This window comes from Merops nubicus, unplaced genomic scaffold (genome assembly GCF_000691845.1).
Source record: "Merops nubicus isolate BGI_N331 unplaced genomic scaffold, ASM69184v1 scaffold34786, whole genome shotgun sequence".
NCBI lineage: Eukaryota > Metazoa > Chordata > Aves > Coraciiformes > Meropidae > Merops > Merops nubicus.
The window spans coordinates 623-26,781 of record NW_008617564.1 but is presented as its reverse complement, the minus strand read 5'-3'; the positions used below and the strand labels follow the sequence as shown (position 1 = coordinate 26,781).

Sequence of the window (26,159 nt, the reverse complement as noted above, 5' to 3'; positions counted from 1 at the left end):
GCCCGCCACCTCGGGCCATTCTGATTGCCTTTTTTTTAAGTCCCTTACGTAAAAATTGCTTCATACCCAGATAAGGAAATGTGTGCTAGGTGTACCTCAAGTCGGGCGAATACAGCGCTGGCTGAAGTTTGGGGAGTAGCCGTAGGAAGGGACGGGGTCACTGAGGGGCACGGGAACTCCTGGAGGAGGATTTTGGGCAGAGACATCAGTCGTGTCTTTGAAAGCGTGAGGGTGGGAACCAACACTGTTAGCAGTAAGGAAGTGAAGTTGTGTAACCAGGTATATTCACCTAGGTGATCTCCAGCACTATCTTCTAGTTTTATCTGGTGCTAAGTTTGAGAAATTTTAATGTAGTTAACTACTAGCACAGGATTTTTTTTTTTGCTTCCCCCATTAACGTGACATTCTTTAAAAGATTCCCCAATCCATCAACATATACTGTGGCTGCACCCCTGACCATAAGCATAATGCCTTAGTAACTACTGAAGTTGCTACTGACCTTCAGGGAGGTGTCTGCATTTTTGGATATAACACTAGGAATAAGCTTACTGCAGGAGCTCCAGACTGGATTTGATGTGAAGCTTCTCTTTCCTATAGATGGTCCCTCTGGGGAAGCAACAGTGTAGAATAGTTGCTCTCTGACTTGATAAAAATGAGCATTTGGTAACCTAATATAGTTCTTCAGCTGTCTGGAATTTCTCTTTTAACTGACTAATTGTGCTCCATGAAAGAAAGTTTGACATTTAGCTGAAGTCTCCTGATAATAAGTACGAGCTGTCAGCTTCTGTTATGTGGGTTTTGTTTTTTTTCCTGTCTTGTGAGGCCCTAAGACCTGTGAGTGCAGGCTGGCTGGGTATGCAAGTAGACTTGTAGACTGTTAGATTTAGAGCTTAAATTCTGTTTAACTTCTTGTGCATTCTTTTTCTGAAGGCTTCATTTGTAATAGGAAAAAATGCTAAGCTTTCCTAGCTGTTACTACTACCACCAACAGTGATTCAACCTTTTGCATGTAACATGCAACTCTTTTGTGGGGTTTTGGTGTTTTAAGCAATTAGTGCCTTTGGTATCCTTTTACACATACATAAGACAAAAAAAAGAAACTGTATTAAAAGTGATGGTGAGTGTGCATACTTAAGTGTGTGGTGAGTACTGAAGAAGAGTCTTGAACTCCTCAAAGGTCCCACCTGGAGTAACTGAACAGAACAAGAAACTGGTGTCTGCCACGTGTGGCAATGTAAGCAGCATCTGAACCAAGCTGAAACCAGCCTCTGACTCTGCTTTTTCTGATGGCAGGCTGTTGAAGTCACAATGCAGAGACTGAGCTTCATGATGTCTGATCTTCCTTCCCTACTGCTGACTGTCTTCTCCCAAGTCTCACCTGCTCCAATGTGTCCCTTTGTTTACACCCACACTGCTTGTTCTACCTCAAAACAAAAATTGACATTGTGGTATCTTTCCCCTGCTGGGGCTGATACTTCAGTCCTCCTGCTACACACAGCTTTTGCATTAGGCCAAGTGGGGTGAGTCCTTGGGTTGTACCTAGTGGTTGGGTTTTGGAGGACAGTGACCAGGCAGTGGGCATGAGTTACGTGATCTAAACTGGTCTAAATGGCTCTAGATCACTCACTTGCTGGATTAGTGTTATTTGACCACAAGAAGTTGGAGCTGTTAGACTTGGAGCAAGACATCCAGAAGTGGAGGGAGGTTGAAGGGAGGGATCTGAAACCCATATAATGATGGAGCAGTTGGGGAATAGACAAACTCTTGAATGGCTGAGACCCTGGCTAGCTCTTTTCAGTGCCAAGAAAAAAACAAAACGCCCAAACAAACTAAACAGTGACAGGAGGATAAAGGAATATAGAACAGTAGTTCTCGAGATGGTTCCCTGCTTGGTCTCCCATGTGCTTTGGTCCTTCATAAAGGCATTGTGGAGAAAATAGGGGTCTATGGTATGTAGCACTCTACCAAAGTCTTCAAGAATTAAGCCAGCTTGGTAAAGTCAACTGGTCAAAGCTGCCTTAGTTGGCAGTAAGACTTAAAACCAAGGGTCTTAACAAAGCACAGAACAAAACTTGACAGCATAACACAAGGTTGCTTCAATGAGTGTATAAAGACAGATTTCTGTTTTTTCTGGAGCAAGCTGACTTGCATAGTAACTTGGGCAGGTAACTAGTCCCACAGTGCCATATATACAGTGTGCTTTTGAACTTAAATGGCATGTTCAGGATGCTGATAGAGGAGGGATGTGCAGTGACAGTCACAAAATGTAACTTGGTTGGATGTGGGTTGGGTTTTGTGTTGTTTGTCCCCAAATACTAAGTAGATTTGTGGCTCCTCTGCTAATGAAATATTGAGCTATATCACCAGGGAATTAGTGTAGTGGCTGGTTTTATATTGACATGTGCTTGCCCCCATTTATACAGAAGAACAGTTTAAATCAAGACAGTCAGAATGTTGGGTAGTTTTTATTTGGTTGGGTTTTGTGGTGTTGTGTGTGTTTGGATTTTTTTTTTAAATATTTAAAGGAAGTGGTGAATGGGGATCTCTGGCTACCAAAGCCAGTTAGAGTGCTTGTCTAACTAGCTAGAGCTGAAGGAAGGTTCTTTTCTGTGGAGCTAAATGACTATTCTTTCTCAAGTCAACTAATTGTGAGCTCTAGCAGCTTCTGGAAATATCTTAAAATTAAATAAACATATTTGTTCTTACAGGTGTCTTTTTTTTCTTAAGGAGAGAGGCACTTTGTTGTGGATGGGTAATGAGGTGAACTAGAAGCCATGAGCTGTGCATTTCTTCTTATGGGTAACGGGCAGGAAAAGTGCCTCTAAACTTCCAAAAAGAAGTCAGCAGCAAGTATGTAGATTGGTGTAGCACTAGCTTGGCAGAGTTCACCCCCCGGGGAGGTGGGGGGAGGATGAGCTGTGTTCTCTCTACTGCCCCACAACTTCCCTGCTTTAAAAAGAGACAGGAGAAAAACTGAGTGTGTAGAGCGTCTCTTCCAGTCTTCAGAGCTGTCAAGCCCAAGGGTTTTGCAGACTGAGGCATTTCATCTTTCTGCCAAATCCTTGCTGACACAGACTTGTTAAAGTAGGCAGACTTGTCTAGTTCAACCAGGAAAATCCTGTAGGGAGGATGCAGTTAAATCAGCAGCACACAGTGGAACCAGAAGTGCGAGTCCTCTTTAACACAAACATGGATCACTGGGAGCAGGGGGATAACCATGCCCTTGTTGGCTGGAGTTGTGCTGTGTTGTGAATGTGCTCTGACTTAGGATGCAGAAAAACCCACGCTAATATTTTTATCAAAATGAGAAACGTGGCATTATTTCTATTTAAATTGTGTGCAGATCCTATTTCAAAGCAAAAATATCTAATTAAAAGTTAACAAGTTGGAAAACTGCACTAAACACTTAATGTGACAGTTCAACAGTTTCTTCTTTTCTTGTATGCAAAGACCTTGCAGTGGAATGTTGAGCTGGTTGAATATTTGGCAATTACATAGGGTTTACTTCTAAAATATTTGATTAGTGAATTTTGAGGAAATTATGGAATTAAGATTGCTTTGTAGATCGAAACTGAGATGGTGTATCTTGGGTGGCTAGTAGTATAAGAAGCCTTTGTTTACAGCTGAGTATTGACTATTTACTAGCTTGCAGTAGGTTTAGCTACAAGATAGTCATTTTTATGGCACTGATCTGAAGCATTAAGCTGTTGCTAGTCTGCCTGTTATCTTCCTTGGAGAGCTCTGTTTGTATGGTCAGTAATGTTCTGTATCCTGTGTTAATACTCCATCCTGCATATGTCAGACTTCTTCAGGATCACTTAAAATGCTGTAAAGGCCCCCTGCATGTTTTTGATTTTTTTTTTTTAAAGGACTCTTTAATTTTATTTTTTTTAATAACCATCAACCTTTGTTGCTCTGATGCTTTTGGGGGTGCTTAGGTAGAGCACGTGTGTATGTGCTGCTCACCTGAACGCTTGCAGCATGGGGCCCCTTATGGCAGATCAGTTAATCCTGTTTCTTGAGAGGATGTGTTGACAGAATCATCAAAGCTACCTTGCTCGTGATGACTTTATAGATAATATCATTGCTAAAACGTGCCTTTTTATAGTAACTAGAGTCTGAGCAGCACATGCAGCCCGAATTTCTGTTGCACTGCAAATAACGTAATAGATGTGACTTGTGGCAAAGTTTACTAGCTGCACGTGTTTCTCAGATGTTCCTCCTGCAGAAATGAGCTGGACTGCCTCTTCAAAGAAAAGAGTATTTATGACAGCAGTCACAAGAGCAAGAGCTTGGGGGATGCTGGGAGCTCTGGAGAGTGAGGGTTAGCTAAACCTCAGAATGGAGGGGCTTGATGGTTCAAGTCATTGCTTGAACAGGCTGAAGCAATAACAACCTGCTTCATAAGTCCAGCTGTAGTCACAGCCAGTTGGCTCTGGCTAGGTCAGCTTACTAATCTTTCAGGGAGAGAACCAAGCTTACCATAAATTGAGTTCCTTCCTTTTCTATTCCCCCCAGAGGCATTGTGAGCTTCACCACTCAGGGTACCTGATCTGATAAAGTGATTTCTTTCTGTTTGAGAATAGTACAGTGGGTGAATGCAGCTGGAGACCCTGTGAAATAAGGAGCAAATTTAATATACCTACTGAGAAAATACTTTCATTAGGAGAATTGCTGCTTTATTGATTAAGATCATTATTTTGAGATGTTAAATGACACAAATCCCACTAAAATGTTGTACATTGTGTGATGGATGGTGATTGCATCTTTAGTGTTAAAGAGCTACCTGCTGCAAAACTGTAAACTGTAAGGACTTGTTGATTTTTCTATAAATGTCTTTTTTGGTTTAAGAGAAAGTGATCTGGGATAAATCAAGCTGACTGAATAGTCTTCAAATAAAAACACGTGTTGTAATTTTAACTGATTCTGCCTTTTGTATCTCTTCATGATTTTCTCTTTTTAATGCAAGAATGAATTGGAACAAAACATGCATGTTCAACTGAGGTGGGGGTGCTTGGTCCCGTCTGTGGTTGGCACAAGTTGTTTTTTAGTTCTCCTGAAGCCCTAGTCTAAACAGTTTGAAAATGTGACCTTTGTAGGTAAAACTTGTTTGCCTCAAATAGGCCACTGCTGAATTGACTTTCCCCAACGTGTTTAATGCAGCTCTGTTTTGATCTAAAATACAGCATTTTGTTTCTAGCATAGCATAGGGATTGGATTCTAATGAAGCAGAACTGAACTGAAAGGTGGCTGCTGTTCTGAAAGTATGAACTAAATGAATACTAAAATGAGTGTGCAAGGTTAGGAGCCTGGAGGAAGACGAGCAGGTGGCTGGGGTGAGGGAGAGGGCCCGCGACTCCCGAAACTCACACTGTCTGCTTTTTGTCCCAGCATATGGGGATGGAATCTGGGTAACACTCCACATGCAGGCCCGTGCTGTCACCATCCTGCACCTGCTGTGTGCTTCGCTCCGCAGTGGTGTGTGGATGTCTGTCAGTGGACTGGTCTTGGCAACGTCTTCCACTTACAGAATCTAGTAGGTCTGAGCTTTAGGCTGCTCTGGAAACATAAATGTTCCTATTTGCTGCTTATTCCTATTCTCAGATCCAAGGTGTTGGCTGGATATCCAGGCCTTGTAAGAACACTAAGTATAGCAATCTAATTGAAATAGGATTCTGTAAAAATAACTGCTCTCCTGAGCATGAATGTTAGCAGTTCTTGTTCAGGTCTAGAATAATATTAAAGACTTTTTGATAGAAACCCTTTGTGAAGGCTTTCACATAGTCTTTCTGTGTGTGAATTGTTAGTTAAGGGAAACCTACTTGCATGCAGTCATCACCCCACCTACTTGGTCAAGCTGGCTGTTTTTTTAGCTGGCTTACACTTGTTCTGGTGATGGTGTCAGGAGTCACTTCAGAGAAATATCTTCAAACAATTCTGCATATCAGTGTAGCTCAAGTTAGGATATACAAACCTGTTATTCATATTACAAGCAAGAGAGAACAAGCTGGAAAAGTGTCCTTAACTTGCACAAAAATGTATGCATATGATAAGGAAAGCTTCTGATGAGCAGCTCTTCAGATGTTAACATCTCCCTGTGGTAGAGTCTTGTGATACAGACCTTCTAGTGGATTTCCTGGAATCTGTTCCAGTGTCCAAGCCACATGTGTCCTGGAGCCCTTGGCTCTCTTAACAGTGCTGTTTCAGGACTGAGATGTATGACTGCTCAGAATATACTTGGATATTTTTGTGGCTTTAGTCTGTTAGTAATTTGCAAAAAGCTGTTAAGAAATGAATCAACTTTTCCTGCTGTCCATGCTTAACTTGACTACCTTGGTACAACCAGCACCTAGGATGACACTTCTTGCCAAATTCTAGCAGTATGCAGTAGGCCTCTGAAACTCTGTAGGCTCCTTTGTAGGTGAGTGGAATATGTACATGTAGAGTGGGATTCATCTGACCTGTTCTTGACATCTGCTTGGGATGAGATAATCATGGAGTCTCAGGAACTACTTATCCTGACAAGATCTCTGCTGAAGGCTGCTGAGGGTGACAGTCTCAAACACAGGCAGACACACATACCCACCTAATGCTTGTCTGACTCTTGGGAGTGCAGACGTGCATCAAGCACTGAGGGTAAAATGAAGGTGACATTTCTCTTGTCCTGAGTGTGGTGGATAAATGTGGTCCTGTGCTGCAGTTGAGTCTGTGGGTGAACCAGAGTGTTTCCTGGTGAGGTACTTGCTCTCTTTAAGATGAGGACTTCAGAATTGGGGTTCTTCTAATTCTCCTAACTGTCCTTGTTCTTCCTTCCTCTCACCACTTCCCCCTCAAAAATAGAGACCTTACTGGGAATGTTTTTTTTTCGTTGTTCTTGCTGTTTTGTTTTTTAAGACCTGTTTAACTTCTGTTTTAACCTGGGTGATGTACCTGTGGTAGATTCTGGTGAGATGGGATACACAACATGCTTCAACTACTCTAGCCAAAGAGGGCTCCTTCAGGAAACAATTTATTTCAGTTTCTACCAAAATTACATGGCTGATATTAATCTGAACATATATTCTAAATTTACTGCTGAGACTCTTAATTCTGGAAGCATAACTATTTTAAAATGTTAAACAACAGTACCAAATTGAAAGGTTTTCATCACTGTTTTATATTTCCAGTGTTTTGTGGAAGCTGATTTAGCTGGGAAAGTAACTGGAACAGCACCTTCATCTTGAGAGAAAAGACTTGTGGGCTTAGTAGGCACACTGTGCTCTGCAGGTATTGGAGTTACTGAGTTCAGGCATTTGCTTGATGTTAAATGCCTCTTGGGGAGGGGGAAAGAGACCTTGTGTGCATGGTAAGGCTGGATGTTGGAAAAGGACTGGTTTGGGTATGTGTACACAAGACTTCTGTGAGTGAAGAGTGCTGCAGAAAGAAAATATCTCAAAATAGGTCACCATGATTCTTGCCTGGCTTTACAACTCTCAGGTAAAATAGTGCATGGGAACAGATTGTGGGCTGAGCCAGGTAAACTGGGTTGCCAGGTCAGATCAGTAGCTGGGTATCTGTGGTCTGATTGACTACATGAGAGAGCTGGCTTTAAGACCTTGTACACTGAGATCAATGTCCAAAGGAGCATTGACAATGTCTGTTGGCGGCCACCTCCATGGACTTAAGAGTCTTTGGGGAACTCCTTAACCAAGACAGTACCAAGGACTTGCAATGTTCTGGTTTGTTTTCAACTACATAGCTAACCTGCACTTTCAGCTGTCTGTCTTCAGGTATGCCACAACTCAAGAGAACGTGGAGCTACAGAACATACACAGTCAAGTAGCTCAAGGCTTCACTTGTGCCTAGAGTAATGTCACACCTATAGGAGAGGAATTCCAGTCTGTCTTGTCAAGTTTCTCTGGTACCATAACCTTAATCCACAGACATACTAGAATTCTTCTTCATCATTTTACAGAGGAGCTTCTGCCTTTTCAGTTTGGGCTAGTGTCTCTGTCCTCTGGCTTTGAAAGCTGAGCTGTGGCCCTGGCTGTGAAGTTGATCAGGAGTAAAAACAAACATCAAACAAGAAAACCCCAACCTTGTCTTCTGTCCTTCCAAAACCTGCTTCACTGTGCAAGCCCTTAGAATGTTCTACAGGTGTAGCTGAGGAGATGGCAAGCAAGGCAAGCTGATGCAGTAGTGCAGGAAGCTGTGTAGCACTGCCCTGAGATTATTTCTGTGAGCAACCTGCCTGTTAATGCTAACTGTACAACCTTCCCTACAGATTCTCTGAACTGAGAGGAGAATAGATTTGTGCAAGTCTCTAATGCTGCCCTTGTTAACAGAGGATGATGCATGGGGCACTGGAAATGACTTTGTTGCCAGGCTCAGGTTAAGAGTCCAATCTAATACTGCTGCTGAACTGGTTGGTCTTTCCTGCTTCAGTTTCACTCCAAAATAATCAGTGTCCTGAGACTAACACTGGTTTGTCTTAATTGCTGTCTCATTTGTCATTGCCAAGAATGGCTACCAGGGGTGTGTGCATATCTTACACTATATTTTGTCAGAACTTTTTGGATCAGCTTGTGAAGCAAGACTGAACATGATGAGAGCAGATAATATGGAGAGCTCTGGGAAGACATCTGTGCAAGGAGATCATGTTACCTTATCATTATCTCCACCCTAACTTTCTAGAATCAGTCTTAAAGCTGGATGTGCAGGCAGAAAGGAAAGTCATGGAAATCATAACTGACTTCAGTAAGTTATATAAGTTGTAGCTTGGGCTATGGAGAAGAGGCTAGAACAAGGATTTTCAGTCTGTACAGTTGTTAGAAGCTCCTGGACTAGTGCTGAATCTCACAAAAAGCAAGCAGGAAAAACCAAGCCTAACACATCAGAGCTTTACATTTGCTATGGCTTGCTTGTTCTGGGAACTCTCACTCAGCTGGACAGCTTCTCCAGAAGCCTTACCTAGGACTTGGGCTGTCCAGTCTCTGGGTTTTGTGCTGGACAAAATCTGCTGGCTGCACAAAACCCAACCACTGTGTAACTTACTAAAGAGGCTGCTATTAAAAATAATGTAGAAGCTTGTATTTTTTATAAAGCTTTGTACTGTAACGTAGCTTGAGATACTCTGAAGTGTTCATATGCAGTGGCTGGCTGGGTGAAACGTCAGGCTGAAAGTTCAGATGCCGTACATAGCTGCCACATGGAGCCATGGGGCTCTTTCTGCTTAGTCATTTTTGTTGATTCTGCCTTGCTTTTGGATTGGTGAAAGTCTCTTGGCTTATATAAAGGCAGTTTTAGTGAGTGTGGGAACATCGGTAGCTTGATGTAAACTAAACACTGACACTGGAAGCAGAGCTGGTGGTGCTGTGCTGGCTGAAGGTTAAGGCAGTGCTGACAGTTCTGCTCTAGTGAGAGTAAACCCCTGAAGGAGCACTGGGTGATGTTGGCAGGGCGTGTGGGATGGTGGGCACTGGACAGGAAAGTCTGTTCTGGACTTAAACTGCTTCTCTGGATTATGGCCCTTTAGTCGTCCTCACCTCCCAAATCAGGTATTGGCTCAGGACTGGGATTAAAGGAACTGAATGTCTAATTTATAAGCAGACACAGGGTTCTGTTCCTAGCATGTTGCTGCTTGGCAGCTGCCCAGGTTTGAGCTGCTTTGGCTGTTGGCTGCTGCTTGAGCTGCAAAGGACTCTACCTGAAACTGCTTCTAGACTGAATGTAAGATGAATAGAAATTTTTCCTCACGGAGGAAAAAAAAATCAAACTATTAGAAATGCAAAAAATATAGGCAGAAATGGTAAACCACAGAGTGTAATATACAGTGGTAGCAAGTAAATTGCATTTATTTAGGCATGGAAATGTGTTAATGTACTAATTTACATTTAAAAAGTACAGCATACCTTTAGCTGAACAAGAAATCTCAAAGTAAAATGAAGTGTTGAAAAAACAATGTGGAGGGATCCAGTTCCTTACAGGTGTCTGACTTCTCTGCTCTTCTAGGATTTGTAGGCTAGTGGGATTTGAATCCTTTGCTTTGTGGAGCATATTTATCATCCGTGTGTTTGTCTAGGAAGACTGCAGCTCGGGCTGGAAGCAGTTAACTGCTGGGGCTGGCAGGAGGTGGCAGATGCAGAGAACAGGTGTCTGGTTCTCCTGAGCACAGTGTCACTGTCACCAGAGGGCAGGGTTGGTGGGCAGCAGTCCCTGTGCCTGGCAGCAGAGCTGGGTGCCTGTGGGCACAGTGTGTGCACGCTCCTCTCCTGCCACGCTGGCACTGCTGTTCATCTGGGATTTCGGTGTGTGGACTTCAGTACTGTGTGAGTCTCAGCACATCTCAGGAGGAGATAGGTAAGAGAGAGGTGGTACTACTAGTTAACTTTTCTGCTGTGCAAATTTGGCTGTATCTAGGGGAAAAAAGCCCCCAAACAAACCCTAAGCTTCGGTGTTTGCAGGATTTAATGAGCAGCAGCTCTTAGCTATCCATGCTGAAGCAGCCAAGGATGATGTTCTTGTGTCCCAGTGCAAAACTTTCCTGACACTTACTTTTTGTCTGCCAACCAGCCATTAGTTGATGTTCAGTTGAGCATAAATAATCTGGATGGAAAAGCTCTTTTGAACTTGCCTGTGGTAGTTCTACATACCTCTAGTGGAGAAGGTGCCTGGGCTCATGTCCATTATTCTACCTCAAGTATTTGTGGAAGCAGTAGCTGTTTGAACTCTGCTTCAGTGTTGCTGCTGTGGAAGCAAAGTGACAATCTTTTACAAGCAGAGACTGATGGCACCTCCTGTAAAAGAAGTAATGTCATAATTTGCTTAATAGGCAACATCCACTAAGCAAACTTCCACTGCTGTAACTGAAAACTTCTGGCAACAGTTGTCCTTTTCATACAGTTTACAGATTCTCTGCATTGCAAGAGTTGGCATCCAGCAGTCTTGTTCCTTCTCACAAGATCTCTTGCAGTTTAGTGCTGCAGAGGTCTTAGGTGTGAGGCAGTGCAAGTGCTGGCTTTCACTGGGAACCAGCACATCAAACTGCTTGGAAGGGCTTGAGAAGAAAAATTATTTGGAGGTTGAGACACATGTAAAGAGAAAATGAAATGGCACGAATCAAGATACAGAATAAAATGTGTGTTTGACTCGGAAACAGTGTGGTATATTTAGATAGAAGCAGGCTGAATTTGCCAGAGTTTTAACTCTTGGCAGTCTTGTTTAGTCTTAGCACTGAGAAGTGGTAACTAGGAAATGATAAGGAAGCTAAATGTGAGCACCTCGAGTTACACAGGACTTGGTATAAACCCTTTTCTCCCTGTGGAGGTGCAGAAATGGGGGAACTTGTGTTTTGGAGGCTTAAACTCAAGTCTAAAAATCTTAAGGTGAGGTACTATAATATTGGCACTCTTTCTGTTGACTGCTGTAGTTGTGCTGGATATCTGGTGTTACAGTACTAAGGCAGTATCTGAAAGGATGACTTCAGTGTTCAGAACAGATGGCTTTTTTGTACAAGCAGTAGACAATTTTTTTTTTATAAAATCCTGCATGAAAATCAGTTTACATTCAACTGCTGATGTGCTGGAACTCTTAATATCTGATGCTGGAAGAATGTATGTACTAGGGGGGTGGTGAGGGACTGGTGAAGTCCTTGCTTCATGAGAGACAACTGTTGAGTCTCTCTGCCCCTTTCATGTAGAATTAAACAGAACTGCTACTCAAGCTCATGCAGCTGTTTCCACAAAGTTTCATAGATGGCAGATGGTGAAAACTGGTCTGCTTAGTGGAGGTGTGGCCATGCTGTAGTTTCTGGTTTTGAAGCTTGAATCTTGGTTAAATAGCCAGTGACCTTTTGTCTCAGGCACTGTCTTGAGACAACATGATTGGGTCAATACCTGAGTCCTGTCCTGCAACTCAGAGTGAGTGGTTGACCTGATCTATTGACTAAACCCCTGCTGAATAGCTTGAAAGAAAAACCCTTACAATACATTTCTTGGGATTTTAGCATGGAATCACTTATGTGGATAAATTAGACTCTGGATTACCAAGGCCCAAACAAAGCTGGCCTACCAAGGCTGGAGTTCCTGTTATCTGCTTCTTCAGGACCTTGGTACTTCATTTGAGTTGAGCACTTTCTTTTCCCCATGTGGACTTAGACTCTTCTGTGCAGGGCTTGAATTGATTCTTCTTGCATTGTTTTTACCTGTTCCCAAGGTGGTTAAGAATTTAACTGGCAACCAGTGACTGCAAGCTCACAGGCATTTGCCCGTAGGCAGAGCAGTCTGGACTTTCTGGCAGCCTGCTCTCCATAGAGGTATGAGGCTCTCACTGCATCTACCTGAGGGTGTTGTAAGGACCTCTGAACTTCAGTTTGTAATGCCTAGAAATCAACACAGTTCCACTGTGGTGTCTACAGAGGGGAATGTGTAGACTAACTGTACTGTGGAATACAATAATGAGGGCTGTGTAATCTCTGACAAGATTTAAAGTAAGTGCAGTAGTAATTGTAAAATAAAAATCCCTGATTTAACCTGGAAATTACTGACCAGTTGAAGGAATAACTTTTTTTTCCCCCTTCCCCTTACAGTAAACACCCTGGATTCATCAAGACTTTGTACTATTGGAAATACTGGATCAGAAACTTCAGTATGATATCAATATGGCATTTAAATTAGTTTTTGACCCCAAGCTGTGGTTTAAGATGGGTGAAGTCCCTCAGGAGGTACCACACTGCTGAGGGTTCTGGGCTGTTACAGTCACGTTGTGGAGGTGTGAGCAAAGCCAGGAAATGTGTATCACAGACACCTAAAGTCACTCTCAAATTCTTTCCCCCACAGAGCTCAACAAGAATCCAGTGGAAGGCTTTTCAGCAGGCTTGATAGATGACAATGATCTTTATCGATGGGAAGTCCTGATCATTGGTCCTCCAGATACACTATAGTAAGTACTGATACTTATACACAACTGAAGTGAACTTGGATTTACTGGTTCTAGCCTGGTCTGAGCAAGTAGAAGTTAACATGAATTTCCATACTATGTTAGGTAATGCTGTTCTGTTGGTAGTAAAATACCTGTAAATAGCTGAATTTGCTATATAGAAGTTCTAAACTGCTTTGGGAAAGTGCAATGCTGGTCCTCCTGTGTAGAAATTGGGAAGAACAGGTTATACTTAGAGGCACCTCCTGTTTTTCTTATGCATTTAAGGCAGGTGTAATCCACTACTTGCTGTTACTGCTGTGATGCTCTAGTTCAACCAGTGGTACAAGTTCAAACCATTACAGCTTCATGCTGGTAATTGTAGGGGAGTACTCAAGAGGGATGTAGTTGGGGAAACTATAGCAGACCATGGAATAAGCCTCAAGTGCTGTCAGTTTGAGGTGAGAGAACTTCCTAGTATGACCTACGAGTATTTCAGTATTCATCCACTGTGAATTGCTGGCAAATCTTGCACAGTGGGCTTCAGAAAGCTTCCCTCTTTATCCTAAGGACTGGGTTCTTTAGTTGGCATTTGGACACAAACCCATGCAGTTCACACAGTAACTATTTTTTTTTTCTTTTTCCTGGACTTTAAGCTTGCTGTGTTTTTGCACTGCTGTGTACCTGAAGCACTCAGGCATGTGCAGGGTGGTTTGTTTGGGGGTTTTGGTGTTTTTTTTTGTTGCTTCTTTGTATTTTTTAAAAAGAGCTCTGGCTCATGGAGAGATTGGTTTTCTCTTTTTCATAGAGGTTATATTTGATTATCTACATTCTGGGAAAAGGCTCTATGCCTGGAAGAGGTCAGTTTAAAGTGTAGCTCTTGAAGATGAACTCTGTTCTCCTTCATTAAGCTGTTCAGTGGTAAATTACTGATACAAAAAGCCTAGTGACATTTACTTGAGGTCAATCTTAGTTCCAACATAAAGTTGTTGTATACCTGTCTGCAGGCTTCTCAATGTGTACTTAAGCCCAGTAATGAAATTGCTTTGCTTCTCCTGAAGCTTACTACATTTTGATTTTTCAAGTCTTGCTTGAGATTGAATTCTCCAGCTTCTGTTGACCTCTTTTGAACACTCTTGTAGTGGCTCCATTGTATTCTTATGGCCATTTTATAAGTGTTACAGTACTATAGTCAATAAAGAAATACTGCTTCTAATTGAACCTCTTCTTACATGTTAAAAATTTGAATAGCTTTTTTTTCCCTCCATTTCAGTAAAGTACTGAACTTGTTTTGAGGCTTTTTAGATGAGAAGTTCTGTTCTGTTCCAGTCCCTAGTTGCTGTTTTTCAGGGTAGCTATTATACTGAAGTCCTTCCTCCCTGGTCTGTTCTATGATGACAGTGGAACACAGTAGTTTAAAATTTTAACCTTTAGTCTCATTCTTTGTCCTTTATTCAGAGTTTACCCAAAAATACTTTAGACTCAGTGCATGGCTTTACTGACAGAGACCCCTTTATCAGGAATATTGCTAGAAATGGCACTGATCTCCCTTAATGGACAACTGTACTTCATTAACTGCTTTCTGATGTCTGTCCAGTTAAAGAGCTGTATTTATAGGCAGTTGAGGAGGGGCAAACAGGGGTGCCATACAGCCTAGTAGCTTTAGGATCTGCTCCTTTAAAAAGGGAAAGAAGAACTTCTGACTTTGAAAGAAAGGACTTAACTGGTTTGGGGCTCTCAACAAATGTAATCTAATTATGTCTTGACTAGTATGGATGTTAAAATAGCCAGTTTCTGGGTTTCTTATCTTTGCCAGGATCAAGGATTCTTTGGGAGCTGCCTGCCTTCTCTAAAACTTGTGGGAAGTAAATGTTGTGGGTTCCCATCCCCTCAGCTGCTTTATTTTGAGAGCCAAGTCACTCAGACCCAGTGCTGTTTGGGTTGTTGGGTTTTGGGGGTTATTTTGAGACACTTACTAGAATTGCACATCTTTTGTTAGTGGTGGTAAAACTTATTTTTCTCAGTAGCCTGTGGGCTTTGGATACTGACTCCTACTCCTTTACAAACAGGAAAAAAAATTGCACTGAGCAACTTTCTTTTATGCCACTACTTTTTGTGTGCATGGCTACTGAGGGGTAACTTGTCATGCTGCACATCTTGTGCCACCTTCTTTGGAGGTTGTTTCAGTTTTTGCAATCTCAATTTTTGTTATGAATGTCAATTATAAGAAATTATCAGGGTAAATACTTCAGTACTTCAGCTACCATTTAATATATGGGCCTTCCTGCTTTTCAAAAGGGAGTATTCCCAGGTAGAGAAACCTAGTTATTTAAAAACATAACCCCCAACAATAAACTTCTGTTAAATATGGGCCTGTAATGCCACATAAAAACTGGATCTCTTGTTTGTTTTCCAGTTTAGTGGGTGACTGTAATGCAGAACACATCCCTGTCATGTCTGAGTCCCTCTAGCTTAGTGTTGAAAAGGTAGAAGTTCTTTTATGCAGTAATGCTGTAGATGCAACTGCAGAGCATTCTGTAGCCTCTTACTGAGGCTCACTGCTGCAGGCTGATACCAAGAAATTGGGACTGATGTGTCTAAAGGAGGAAAATGCACAGGTATCTGCTGGGCTGTACATGAGAAGGGGAGTTATTGGCAATATTTTTTTTACTGTTAATAAATATACTGGGAGGAAAAAAGTTGTAATTCCAGAGAAATTCCTTGACTTTTATTTTTGTGTGCGTGTGTTTTTCCCCTCTGGAACATCATCCTAATTCTAAAAAAAGATACAGTGTTGGGGAACTGGCAGTATCTTCTGAAAGGATCTCAATCTAGAAATTCTTTGCATCACATATGGAAATGTTGGTACTGTTATTACCAACATGACTTTAAGCTGTGTGAGGGGGTAAACTTAGAACTTTTGATACATCAGTAAGTTCCAATCTTCAGCTTAAGCTCACAAGAAACTCTACTAAGATATTTTTGATTCCCCAGTGAAGGTGGTGTTTTCAAGGCTCATCTTACTTTTCCAAAAGACTATCCACTGAGGCCGCCAAAAATGAAATTCATCACAGAAATCTGGCATCCAAACGGTAAGAAATGTCACAGTTTAAGTTTCTTTCTGCAATTAAGAACTAAAATGCAGTGAAGACAAATGGATGTATTTCTGTTCATGTTAGAAATATGAAATTCTGTGTTTACTTTGCTATCTTCACTTAATAAATAAGTAATAACCATGGCAGAGTTTTTATAGTGCTGCTCTGAGAGGCTGTTCCTGAAGTATTTTCAGGAGCTACTGGAAGTAGCATGTTGAATTCTTGGTAACTGCTCAAGGATTTTATTTTTTTTTTCCCTAAGTGTGAAATTGTGGCCTGAGGAGAAACCTGACTTCTAAACCCTGCCTTTTGTTATACCTTCAAATATTTCACCTCACTATTACTAACTTGGCAGTTCAGTGTAGAAGGCCCAAGGTTGTCCCCTGGTGAAGCATGAAAGAATAGAACAGCATCTTTTAGTCCCTCCAAAGAAAACTCCTCCTAATGTTTCATTTACTTACAGACTGCTGGGCATAGATGGGAAGGCAGGATGAAACAGAAGAAGTTTTTTTTACTGGGAAGGAGGAATGCTCTTCAATTTCCTGCAGTCATCACTGAAGTTGTAAATGTTGAAAGCTGGGAGGAGACCAGCACAGTGCTCCCATCAGAAAGAACAGAGGGAATATTTTGATGCTGTGTTGGTTTCGGCTCTGGAAATACCAGACTACTTGTCAGACAGTTTCCAATTCCAGCAGTTTAAATCATACTCCAGTATACTGCAGGAACATCCAGCTGATGATGTTGCTGTGGAAGAAAGTCACTCTCTAGTTTGCTGACCTTGACAGAAAAAGCTTTAGTGGAAGTTTGTCTAAATAGTCCTGAAAGTCAGTGTGATGTTAGAATTAGGTTCTGCCTCCCCATGTGCCCTCTCTGCCCAGGCATAATAAGACCTCCACCAAGCCCTGTTTATTACAGATTGAGTTCTGTAACGGTTAATTACTTTCCTTTTCTATAAAGTGTCCTCACTAACATGTTTGCAGCCTGGCTGGGCTGAGGATGAGCAGTTCTGTGAGTGCCCTGAAGAAGTGCCAGCGTGTTGCTCATTGCTGAAATATGCCTTGTTCTGGTTTGCAGTTGACAAGAACGGCGACGTCTGCATTTCAATTCTTCATGAGCCTGGAGAAGACAAATATGGCTATGAAAAACCTGAGGAACGCTGGCTTCCCATTCACACAGTGGAAACTATCATGATTAGTGTTATTTCTATGCTGGCAGATCCCAATGGTGATTCTCCTGCTAATGTTGATGCAGCGGTAAGATTTTATTTGATTTTGTTCTTGGTCTGCCAATAGCCTTCAGTGTAGAAACCTAAACTTGCAGTGGAGCTTTGCTCTGGCTTGACAAACAACACAGTAACTTTTAGAACAACTTTTTATATTCCAGGCTAAGGCTCCTACATGCTGTCCTCTCACAAAAGAGAAGTTTTAGATCTTTTAGCTGGAGGAGTGAGGAAAAGAGGTGGTAATAAGATGCAGAGTTTCCTAGCAGAATGTTATCCTGCTCTAAATTAGCTATACCTTCCAAAAGCTTAGTTTCCTGAAGCCTTTGATCTGCTGTGCTGTTAGTATTTCCAAAGGTGGTTGAGCCCTGCTGAAAAATCTTCATGGGCATAGTCTCATATGGAACAAACTTAATGGGAAGAAAAACAAAACGAGAAGGTTTTAGTGAAGAATTCCCTTATGTAACATTCTTTTGATTGTTGGACCTTGCCTTCTTGTGTTGTGTTACTTGGTGGAAACCAATAGCCAGGACACATGGATGTTTTGTGCTGGCAAACCTGGGAGCACTGGAAGGAGCAAGTTATTAATGAAATGCTAAAAAGTACAATGAGAATTCCTCAGTTTACAAACTCATGTGTGTTGAATGTAGCTGACCTAACACTGGAGAAATCTTACACTTTCAGCTATGCTTGTCACCTTCCTAGCATCACAGGCCTTTGATTCTTTCTGGATTGTGCCCCACTCTCTGCCAGCTACTTCAGGAGTGATAGTTATTTGGCCTCAGAGAGGGACGTTAGCTAGAAAATTACTAATTAGCTACCTGAATTTGAACTAGTAGAAGTTGAAAATGTCTTAAGTACTAACACAGCATTTTCTAGGCCAGCTTGAAAGAACAAAGACTTAAATCCAAATCTGACTGTGAAGACAGTAAAATATCCCTCTGGATACTAGGAACTTGTTTTTCTGACTGTGATATGAGGCATTCCAAGTAACTTTTGAACTAAACGTGCTGCTTGAACAGCTTAACATCTGCTGGACTGGAGATCAGATCTTTGTATGAACCAAGTGTACTCATTGGGGTGATAAAGAGTCAGCAGCTCATCTGCTCTATTCCAAGCTGGTGTCAGGATGTCTTCTACTTGGTTTACAAAGTACAAGTTTACTGCAGGAACAGTATTTACCAGTTACTAAAAGATACTTTGTCTTCTTTCCTTAATTTCTAGTTTTAAGTGAGCCTAGAGAATAGGTGTTAGTCAGGTCACAGCTTTATAGGAGCAGGGGATATATGTGATTCCTGGAAAAATGCACTATGCATGTTGGAGTGATGGCTCTTGGAGTGGGAGAAAAATGAGGGGCAGGACCTGAATAGATATTGTGAGAAGCAAATAGAACAGCTCCTGACCTAAAATAAGAGTTTTTGAGAGATTGTTGTCAAACTGGAAACTTTGCTTGCTATTCAGTTCTGAACACTGGCTTCATAGATAAAAGATGGAAACAAAACTGAAGAATCTGAAGCTAGCAGGGCAAAACTTCAATGCTTTTCTTGGCCTTCAGCCCTCTTGTGTAAGCTGTCCCAGTCCAAGGAACCAAATGCTTGCTGTATTAATTGCTGAAAAAGAACAAATTAATTAGTAGCCTTACTTGTGCTTTTGCTGGGAAGATAAGACCTGCTGGGTTTTCCAGCGTGCTGACTGGCTAGGTGAGCTTGGGGGTGGTAAATGTGAAGCTATACCAGTTACCCTAATTCTCTCTCACTCAGATAGGCTACAACCTTCCCTCTGAGTAGGGCTGGAAAGGTTCTAGCCTGCTTCAGGTCAGACTGTGGTGGTTGGTTGGCTTTTTTTAACCTTTCCCTCACCCCTGCAGTTAAGAGTACATTGCTTATATCAAAACCTAAGAACTGTAGAACTCATATGGAGAAGAAAGGGACTCTTCATATTTTCCCAGCCCTTGCCTAGCTGTTAGGCAGTGCCCAACATGCCAGCCTTGGTCACATCACGCAGTGCTCCTCTGCTTTCCCCTGAGCTTGTCATCAGGCTGGCACAAAAATCCTTCAAGTGGTTTCCTGGCACTTTCCTGTGCATTTTTGTGATACCAGGATGTGCACATCCCAGGCTCAGACTTTCTTCTTGCTGATCATCCTGTTCATCTTTATCTTGATTCTTCATTTATGCCCTTCTGAAGTCAGATGCCTGTCACAGAGACCATCCCCCTAGGTGTGTTGAGTGTTCTGTTAAGTCTTCCTTGTGCAGCCAATATCTTGCAGCTATATCTAACTAGGAGGTGCATTCTTTCTGAGGACACTGCTGTGCCTCATCTGAATCCTGTGACTTCTGCATTTCTATCCTGGAATGTCCTGGCTAGACTGAGAGGGAGTTGAAACTCCTAAAAAAATCTCTGAAGAGCTCCTGGCTCCACAGAAGCTGTGTACCTTTCTTCATCACTGCAGTTGAAGACTTTTTCTCTAACCCCTAACAATAGCTTGTGCTCTGCAGTTTGAGTTTGCTGGTACTTTCATCTACTTACATCTACTTACATCTACTTGATGGAAGTAGATTTCAGCCTAGACATTGTGAAATAATGGTAGCCACCAGGTTAGTCTTGAAGAATGCCTGGAACCCAAGGGAGAAAGGCTGTGACCTCGCTCTTAGGAGCAGCTTGCACAGAAATCCTGAAGGAGCTTTCAAAAGTCCTGAATGCCACAGGTTTTCATTGACTAGGTCAATGACTGTAAGTGAATTTAGGTGTTGACTAGATGGCTGGTGTTTGAAAAAGTAAACACCAAGAGTTGCTGGAACTTGTATACTGTAATAGGGCTGACATCTGAAAGCTGTCTATTCAATTACAGAAAGAGTGGAGAGAAGACAGAAATGGAGAATTTAAAAGAAAAGTTGCCCGCTGTGTAAGAAAAAGCCAAGAAACTGCTTTTGAGTGACACTTATTCAGCAGCTAGTAGCTTCACTTTTTTCAGGGTAAGTATCCTTCTGGAGACAAGTCAGTTACCTGAGTTGAAGTTTTCATGCCTACCTGTTGCTGAATTTATTTTCTTTTTTCTCAAAAGCAAACAAACCCCAAACCGTTCTTCTCAGCTGCCTGGCCTCAGAGGAATTCTTTGGCTGTATGTGATACTAAAGACAAAGAATTTTCAAGTGCAGTAACAGCACCTCCTGCCAAGATTGGGGAATGTCTCTACTACTCTTGCATTTATGCTGTTCAGAAGTTGAACTTCTCTTTATCAGCATTCATCCTGCTTTATTAGTAGTGCTCACAGGGTGCTAGAGCTATAATAGAAGGGAGTAATCCTTCTTTCATGTTCAGTATTGTGAAAAATACTTGTTTGAATCTTCAGAGCATCCTGTTGGGCTATCAAGTTTTTATACATATATATATACACACACAGAGTTTTTCTTGCAGGCATTGGTGCCATGCTGCATGCAGGTTTTAAATAAGACTTCAGTGAGGTTGTTTGGAACCATTTGGAAAAGATTGCTTCAGTTGTCTGTGGGAATTCTGTTAGAAAGTCTACGAGCATATCAGAAGTGATCAAGCTGAGATATTGCCCATTAGCAGTGCCAGGAAAGATGGGGTTGTGTTCTGTGGCCCAGAAGACTTTTTTTTTTAACTGAAGGAGGCTTAGGAATAGCTTCAGTAAAACAGCTGACTTCTGGAAACCAAACTGTAGCATATCTGAGAGCATGGACAAGTTTTAACCTGGGTGTAGCTGACGTGATATTTGCACTTTATGCCACCCTCTTAAAAATGAGGCTCTGACTCATATTTTTGCTCTAATGGGACTTTTTTTTTCCCAATGAGCTCTTTCAGAAAGCTCTGCATTAAGGCATGGTGCTTAAATACCTGGCCTTTGGTCACTTTAATCTTGGTGTGCCAAGGAAAAACTTCCTCAACTAGATAATAATTTCCCACTCTTTCTTTTCAAAGCAAAACAGAGCTTCATGTTGAAGCTGTGCTTTCTTAATGGTTGGTTTGGCAGATAAACTACTCTGACCTGTCTGGCTGGAGGAGCCCCAAACTGTATGTACTAGTCAGCTGCAGAGTACAAAACCTGGCAGGGTGGGAGAGGTAATGGCACTGTATGTAGCTTAAAAGGGTTGTGCTGTCTGCTAGAACAGCTTAGTGGGTGCTCCTGCTAGTTAATTGTTCTTCACCAGGGCTATTGAGGAGATAATTCCTTTAAGAACTGTAGGGGTTGGGGAAGGCTCCATCTGTGACAGACTGGTACTGCAGTATCTTGCCTTGATTGAACAGGACTTTCTCTATTCTAAAGAAAGCATGAAAAATGCTTAGTAGTGATCAAAAGACTAAGCAGAGGAACTGAGTGTCTCATACAACTGCCTATAACCAGAGTGTAAGAACTGTTAATGCAGCTGACATTTTTTCCTCCCTTAGAGAAAGGAAATAACTGTGAGTAGTGCTCCAGAGTATCCTTAACTAACCCCAGCTCTGTTGCCAGGTTCAGCTTGGCCGTAGCGAAACAATGCTCAGGACAAATCTCAGTAATTGGCCGTGTTGCTTTTCTGGGAAGGGAAAGCTTTTTCTAAGTCCTGGTGACTCCTCCTAAGTAAGTGCTGGGCGATGAGTTGGCTGGGCAGGGGGCACAGAGCTGGTTTCAGACAGGCAGCCTGGCGTGGGTTTGGTGGCTGTGGGGGCACGGGCGCGGCGCCGTGCCGCGGGGTTCTGCTCCTCACACTCCAGTAAGTGATGCACAGAAGATTCAGTGAGGAACCTACAGGTGTCTGGCCCTCTGTGTGAATGATCAGACGTGCACACACTGTGCACTTGCCAAGCAACACAAGTGCACGAGCCTGAAAGTCTGATAGTTGAGCTGAACTAACTCAAGCCTTTCTCAGGTGATGATTTTGGATTTATGCCTCTTCTGTGTAGAGGTAGGTAAAGGTTTTGCACAGGTAATGATGATCTTCCTTGAGCTTGAAACACTATTTAACATCTTTAAAACAGAGGATGATGAGGTGCTTCATTTTAATACCTGTGATTTCTTTGTAGGTCTCCAATTGAGAAACATGGCACTGTTTTTTTTCCTGCACTCTACCCACCTATTGCTGGACTTCTGTTGTTACAAGTTGGCAAACACTGGCTGGAACTGGGCTGCAATAAAACATGCCAGTTATCAATGCTGACAAGAGCCTAACAAGTGCCAACACAAGATGATTACGCATTTTGAAATCTAATAAACTGCTTTAACCTTCAGGAAGAATTGTAAAGATGTGTACATAGCACAACATGATCCGGATAATATATATACTGTTCATGTACATCCACAAATACACATTGTACCAAATAATGCTGTCTGTAGTTAGGAATAGAATAATGTAAATTCTAAAGATTTTAGCAGGTTTTTCTCTCCCTGTTCATTGTTTCCTATCAGTTTAAGAAAAAACAAAACCAACACAACTTGTGAAGCATGTCAAACTAAAACCAATTAGGATAAAGGGTTTTTTATTTTATTTTTTTTCACCCCCCCCTTTAATTTTCCTTTGACCCTCTGAGGCTTAATTAAAATCTCTTGCTTATTAAAGTTTAGTATAATCTTTTCTGGTTTTTGGAAATGTGCTCCCTTTTATTTCCCCCATCAGAACTTAAAATTTTCCTAATTAAACCCTGAAAGGATTTGCTATCAATTACTTCTGTCTTCTTCTATGATGACCTCTGTAGTATCAAAGGTGCTTTTTTTTTTTTTTTTTTTTTCCCCTTCCCACCCCTTTTTTAAACCCAATTGCACATACTTCTTGAATTGGGTATAGCAATAAAACTGGCCATGGAGCACCCTTGAGCAGCAGCCTGCTGGATTTTTAACTTCCAAGGGACTTGAGTGCTTTCACTTGGAAGTTCAGTTGACTAAGTCAATCCAAGATAGGAATGAGCTGCTTTTTTGGGTGATACTTTTCTTTTTTTTGCATTTTTCATTGCCTGTTTGTGGGGTGGGGTGTGTGTGGGGGAGGCTTGGTTTTTTTCTCAAGGTTGAGTTGAAGCATGCACAGCTATAGGCTTTCAAATGACTAACTTCTGGGTTTGGTATAAAAAATAGTTTCCCTCCTTTTCCCTTTTCTCTCCTCTGTGGCCCTTCATATTCTTTGCCTTCTACTTCAGAGTTTTCCTCACCTACTGTACAAAGAGAATTGCGATGTATATTTTCATGTAATTTGATTTTTGGAATTCTGTCACCTTCTGTAGTGAGTTCTTCCAAAATATAATTTTTTCCAATAATAATGTGTCAAACTGGCTGTCTTGAGTATCTGAATAGGAAGGGTACCTGCAGTTGGAGCACAACTTAACCTGAACATCTTCAACATAACATCAGCAAACAGTAGTTGAATTTTACATTCATTATTTCAAGATGAAACAGAGTAAAAGCAAACAAAACACACACGTTGCCCCATATTGTAAACCTCTTTGGCTAGACAGGGAGCAAATATTCATCTTTGCCTACCTGGTAACAAGTTTTCCAAGCCTGCCTGAAATCCCTTTTTAGAGGAACTTGCACCTATTTCACTGTTCTGCTGGGTCATGGGATTACTGTGGCGTCCACCAGCACAGAGTAGCCCACTAATAAATGAAGAGGTCCAGCATTCACAAGTCTTCTCATAAGAAGCCTTCAGTGCTTGTTTGGTAGCTGGCCCGACTTGGTTTCAGGTTGCTGTGCACTGTGCATATACTCAGAGGTGTGTAGTGCAGGTTTCTTGAGGGGTGGGCTGGAAGAAGGGGATGGTTAGTGGTGAGACAGCCATACAGGACACAAAAGCCATTCAGTAAGTGTATGACTTACCAGTAAGGGTATTGCTTCCTCCTGCAGGTGGTTTTGGCAAACAGATATTTAATGTCTGCGTTTACATATTTGGTAACTTGTTATCTGGAGGAATCATTAGCTACATTTGCTTTTAATTGGATGGCATGCTCCTGTAGGCAGGCAGATGTGTGCGGGAGCTGTTAGTGCCTAGACACAATAGCTGATTTTAGTTCCCCTTTGAGTGCTTGTCTGAAATTGCTTGGGAGGAGATTTCTTACCCACTAGCTGACGACCCTTTTTCACTGATGTAAGAGTTGGGACTGTGCTGCATCTCAGTGGCATGGTGCCATTCTTTCCATAAACAAAACAGCGGGAAGAAGCTCCTCTTCCTAAGCCTAGCAGTGGACTTCTCCCCCACCCCCCAGCTGCCCTTCCTCTTCCCTCTCCACAGTGTATCTAAAGGGCTGGCAGCAAATCAACATAATGGGTACATGCTGCTTTCAGCAAGTTCAACAACAGTGTTCTGTTTTGTCTTCCTGAGTAACACGTGCAGTTCACAACTGATGTGTCTGTGAGCTTGTTTAAAGCTTTATTTTCGTTGGTGCTCCGAAGAGCCGCTTGTTTGTTCTTTCAGGGGTGGGCCTGGAAACGTTAGTCTTGCATCATGGTGTGGAAGAACTATTCGTTCCACAGCAGTGCTGGTTCCCCTCATTGTATATTATTAAAACATACACCACTTCTGCTTGGCTGGCCCAGATGGTTTGTGGTTCCCCACGACCCAAGTGCTCCGAAGGAAGGAGCGGTGCTGCGGGATGCTGCCGACCTACAAGCTGCAGGTATGGCTGATGCCCAATGACTTCATCCAAGAGGCAGCTTGGGGGCTGCTGCCAAGTGTCCAGGTTGTAGAAAGCCTCTGGCAGGCACGGCAATGGCTTGGGTTTTGTGTGATCACAGTTGGCTTTTGGTATACTCCTGCCCCAAATGAGAGGGATCTGGTTAGGACAACTACTGGTACAACCAGAAATTTCTGTGTAGCCTCAAGCTCGGAATGCCTCTGAAGAGATGCAGTATGTGTGAGTAGCACTACAGTGCTTGTTGGGTAATCAAATAAACCAGCATCTGACCTGGTTTGACTTGCATGGAGCTCTTGTGTGGCTTAGCTGATGCAGGCTGCCAGCACACAGCGATCGATTGCACCTTTTCTGGTTCTCCGGAAGCTCCTAACTGCAGCTGAGGTTTTGTGCTGGTTTTTTCCCCCCAACACATGGTGGTCTGCTGTCCAGGTACCACTGCACCTTTGGGGGAGAAGGAAAAGAAAAGCATGGGATTTTAATAAACATCAAAGCAGTATGGCCATCCTAGTTCCTTTTTTGTATTTCTCCATGCTGCCCTTTATGCATCAGAGAAGATGATCTAAGAATCAGAAGGGCTGCTCAGCTGTCATGCTAATATTCTTTCCTGCTGTGATGCCTACCAAATGCTTATTGAAACTAGACAATCAATAAATGGAGAACATTAATTCTGAAGTGATTAGAAGTGTAGTTTGGGTTTTTTTTTGGTAGGCTGATGGGGGGTGGACTTTTTATTGCGCCTGCACCATCTGGTGCCCTGCTCTTGGCACAGTGCCATCACCACGTCTCACAGCTCCTGCCCCTCTGTGGAGCCACAATTTCCAGTTTTCAAACCAAACTCAAAGGTGCTTGGGTTTTAAAGAGAGGCTGGAGTAAGACAGCTTCCTGCCCAGGCAAATCCTCCACAGAAGCTGAGATTGCAGCTTCCCCAGGTACAAAACAGCAGTTTGTGTGAAATCTGATCTCAATTTACTCAGAAATTCAGGTCAGAGTAAATCCAATCAGGCAGTAAAAAGTGTTTCCTTGCAGCTACTCAAGATAATCAACAACAGGCATAAAACAGTGGTGTGAACTAGCTACCTGGCAAAGTCTAGACATTTGTCGTTGAGCTCTGTTGTGTCTCATAATACCTCCAGAAACTACAGTCTGGCTCTCCTAGGTCTAAGCCTCGCTCTGGTTTGGCTGTTCTATCCAACAGGCACAGAAAACTAAGATGGAAAGCAGAGATTTCAAAGGTCACTTGACGGTGAAGTCAAACTGTATCTGTAAAACAATACTGTGCATAACGTTCAAACATTTATTTGAAATTTGGTCTTTAAGGCAACCAAATTACTGT

The 26,159-nt window shown here is 42.2% G+C and overlaps 1 protein-coding gene across 1 annotated transcript; it reads left to right on the top strand.

Moving 5' to 3' along the window:
- Positions 1-11,857: 11,857 nt before the first annotated feature.
- UBE2G1 (ubiquitin-conjugating enzyme E2G 1) lies at positions 11,858-23,452 on the top strand. The gene is made up of 6 exons (XM_008943197.1): positions 11,858-11,897; positions 12,816-12,918; positions 15,889-15,986; positions 17,064-17,242; positions 20,058-20,181; positions 22,232-23,452. Exons 1-5 carry the CDS (start codon positions 11,858-11,860, stop codon positions 20,142-20,144), a joined length of 507 nt encoding a protein of 168 aa, XP_008941445.1. The 3' UTR covers positions 20,145-20,181; positions 22,232-23,452.
- The last annotated feature ends 2,707 nt before the right edge of the window (positions 23,453-26,159 follow it).

Bases quoted from the DNA above. Each gene is read 5' to 3' on its own strand.
- UBE2G1 (XM_008943197.1), top strand. From the start codon at position 11,858: ATGATTGGGTCAATACCTGAGTCCTGTCCTGCAACTCAGA. The intron at 12,919-15,888 runs GTAAGTACTGAT...TTGATTCCCCAG, and splicing joins GGTCCTCCAGATACACTATA to TGAAGGTGGTGTTTTCAAGG. The intron at 17,243-20,057 runs GTAAGATTTTAT...ATTCAATTACAG, and splicing joins CTGCTAATGTTGATGCAGCG to AAAGAGTGGAGAGAAGACAG.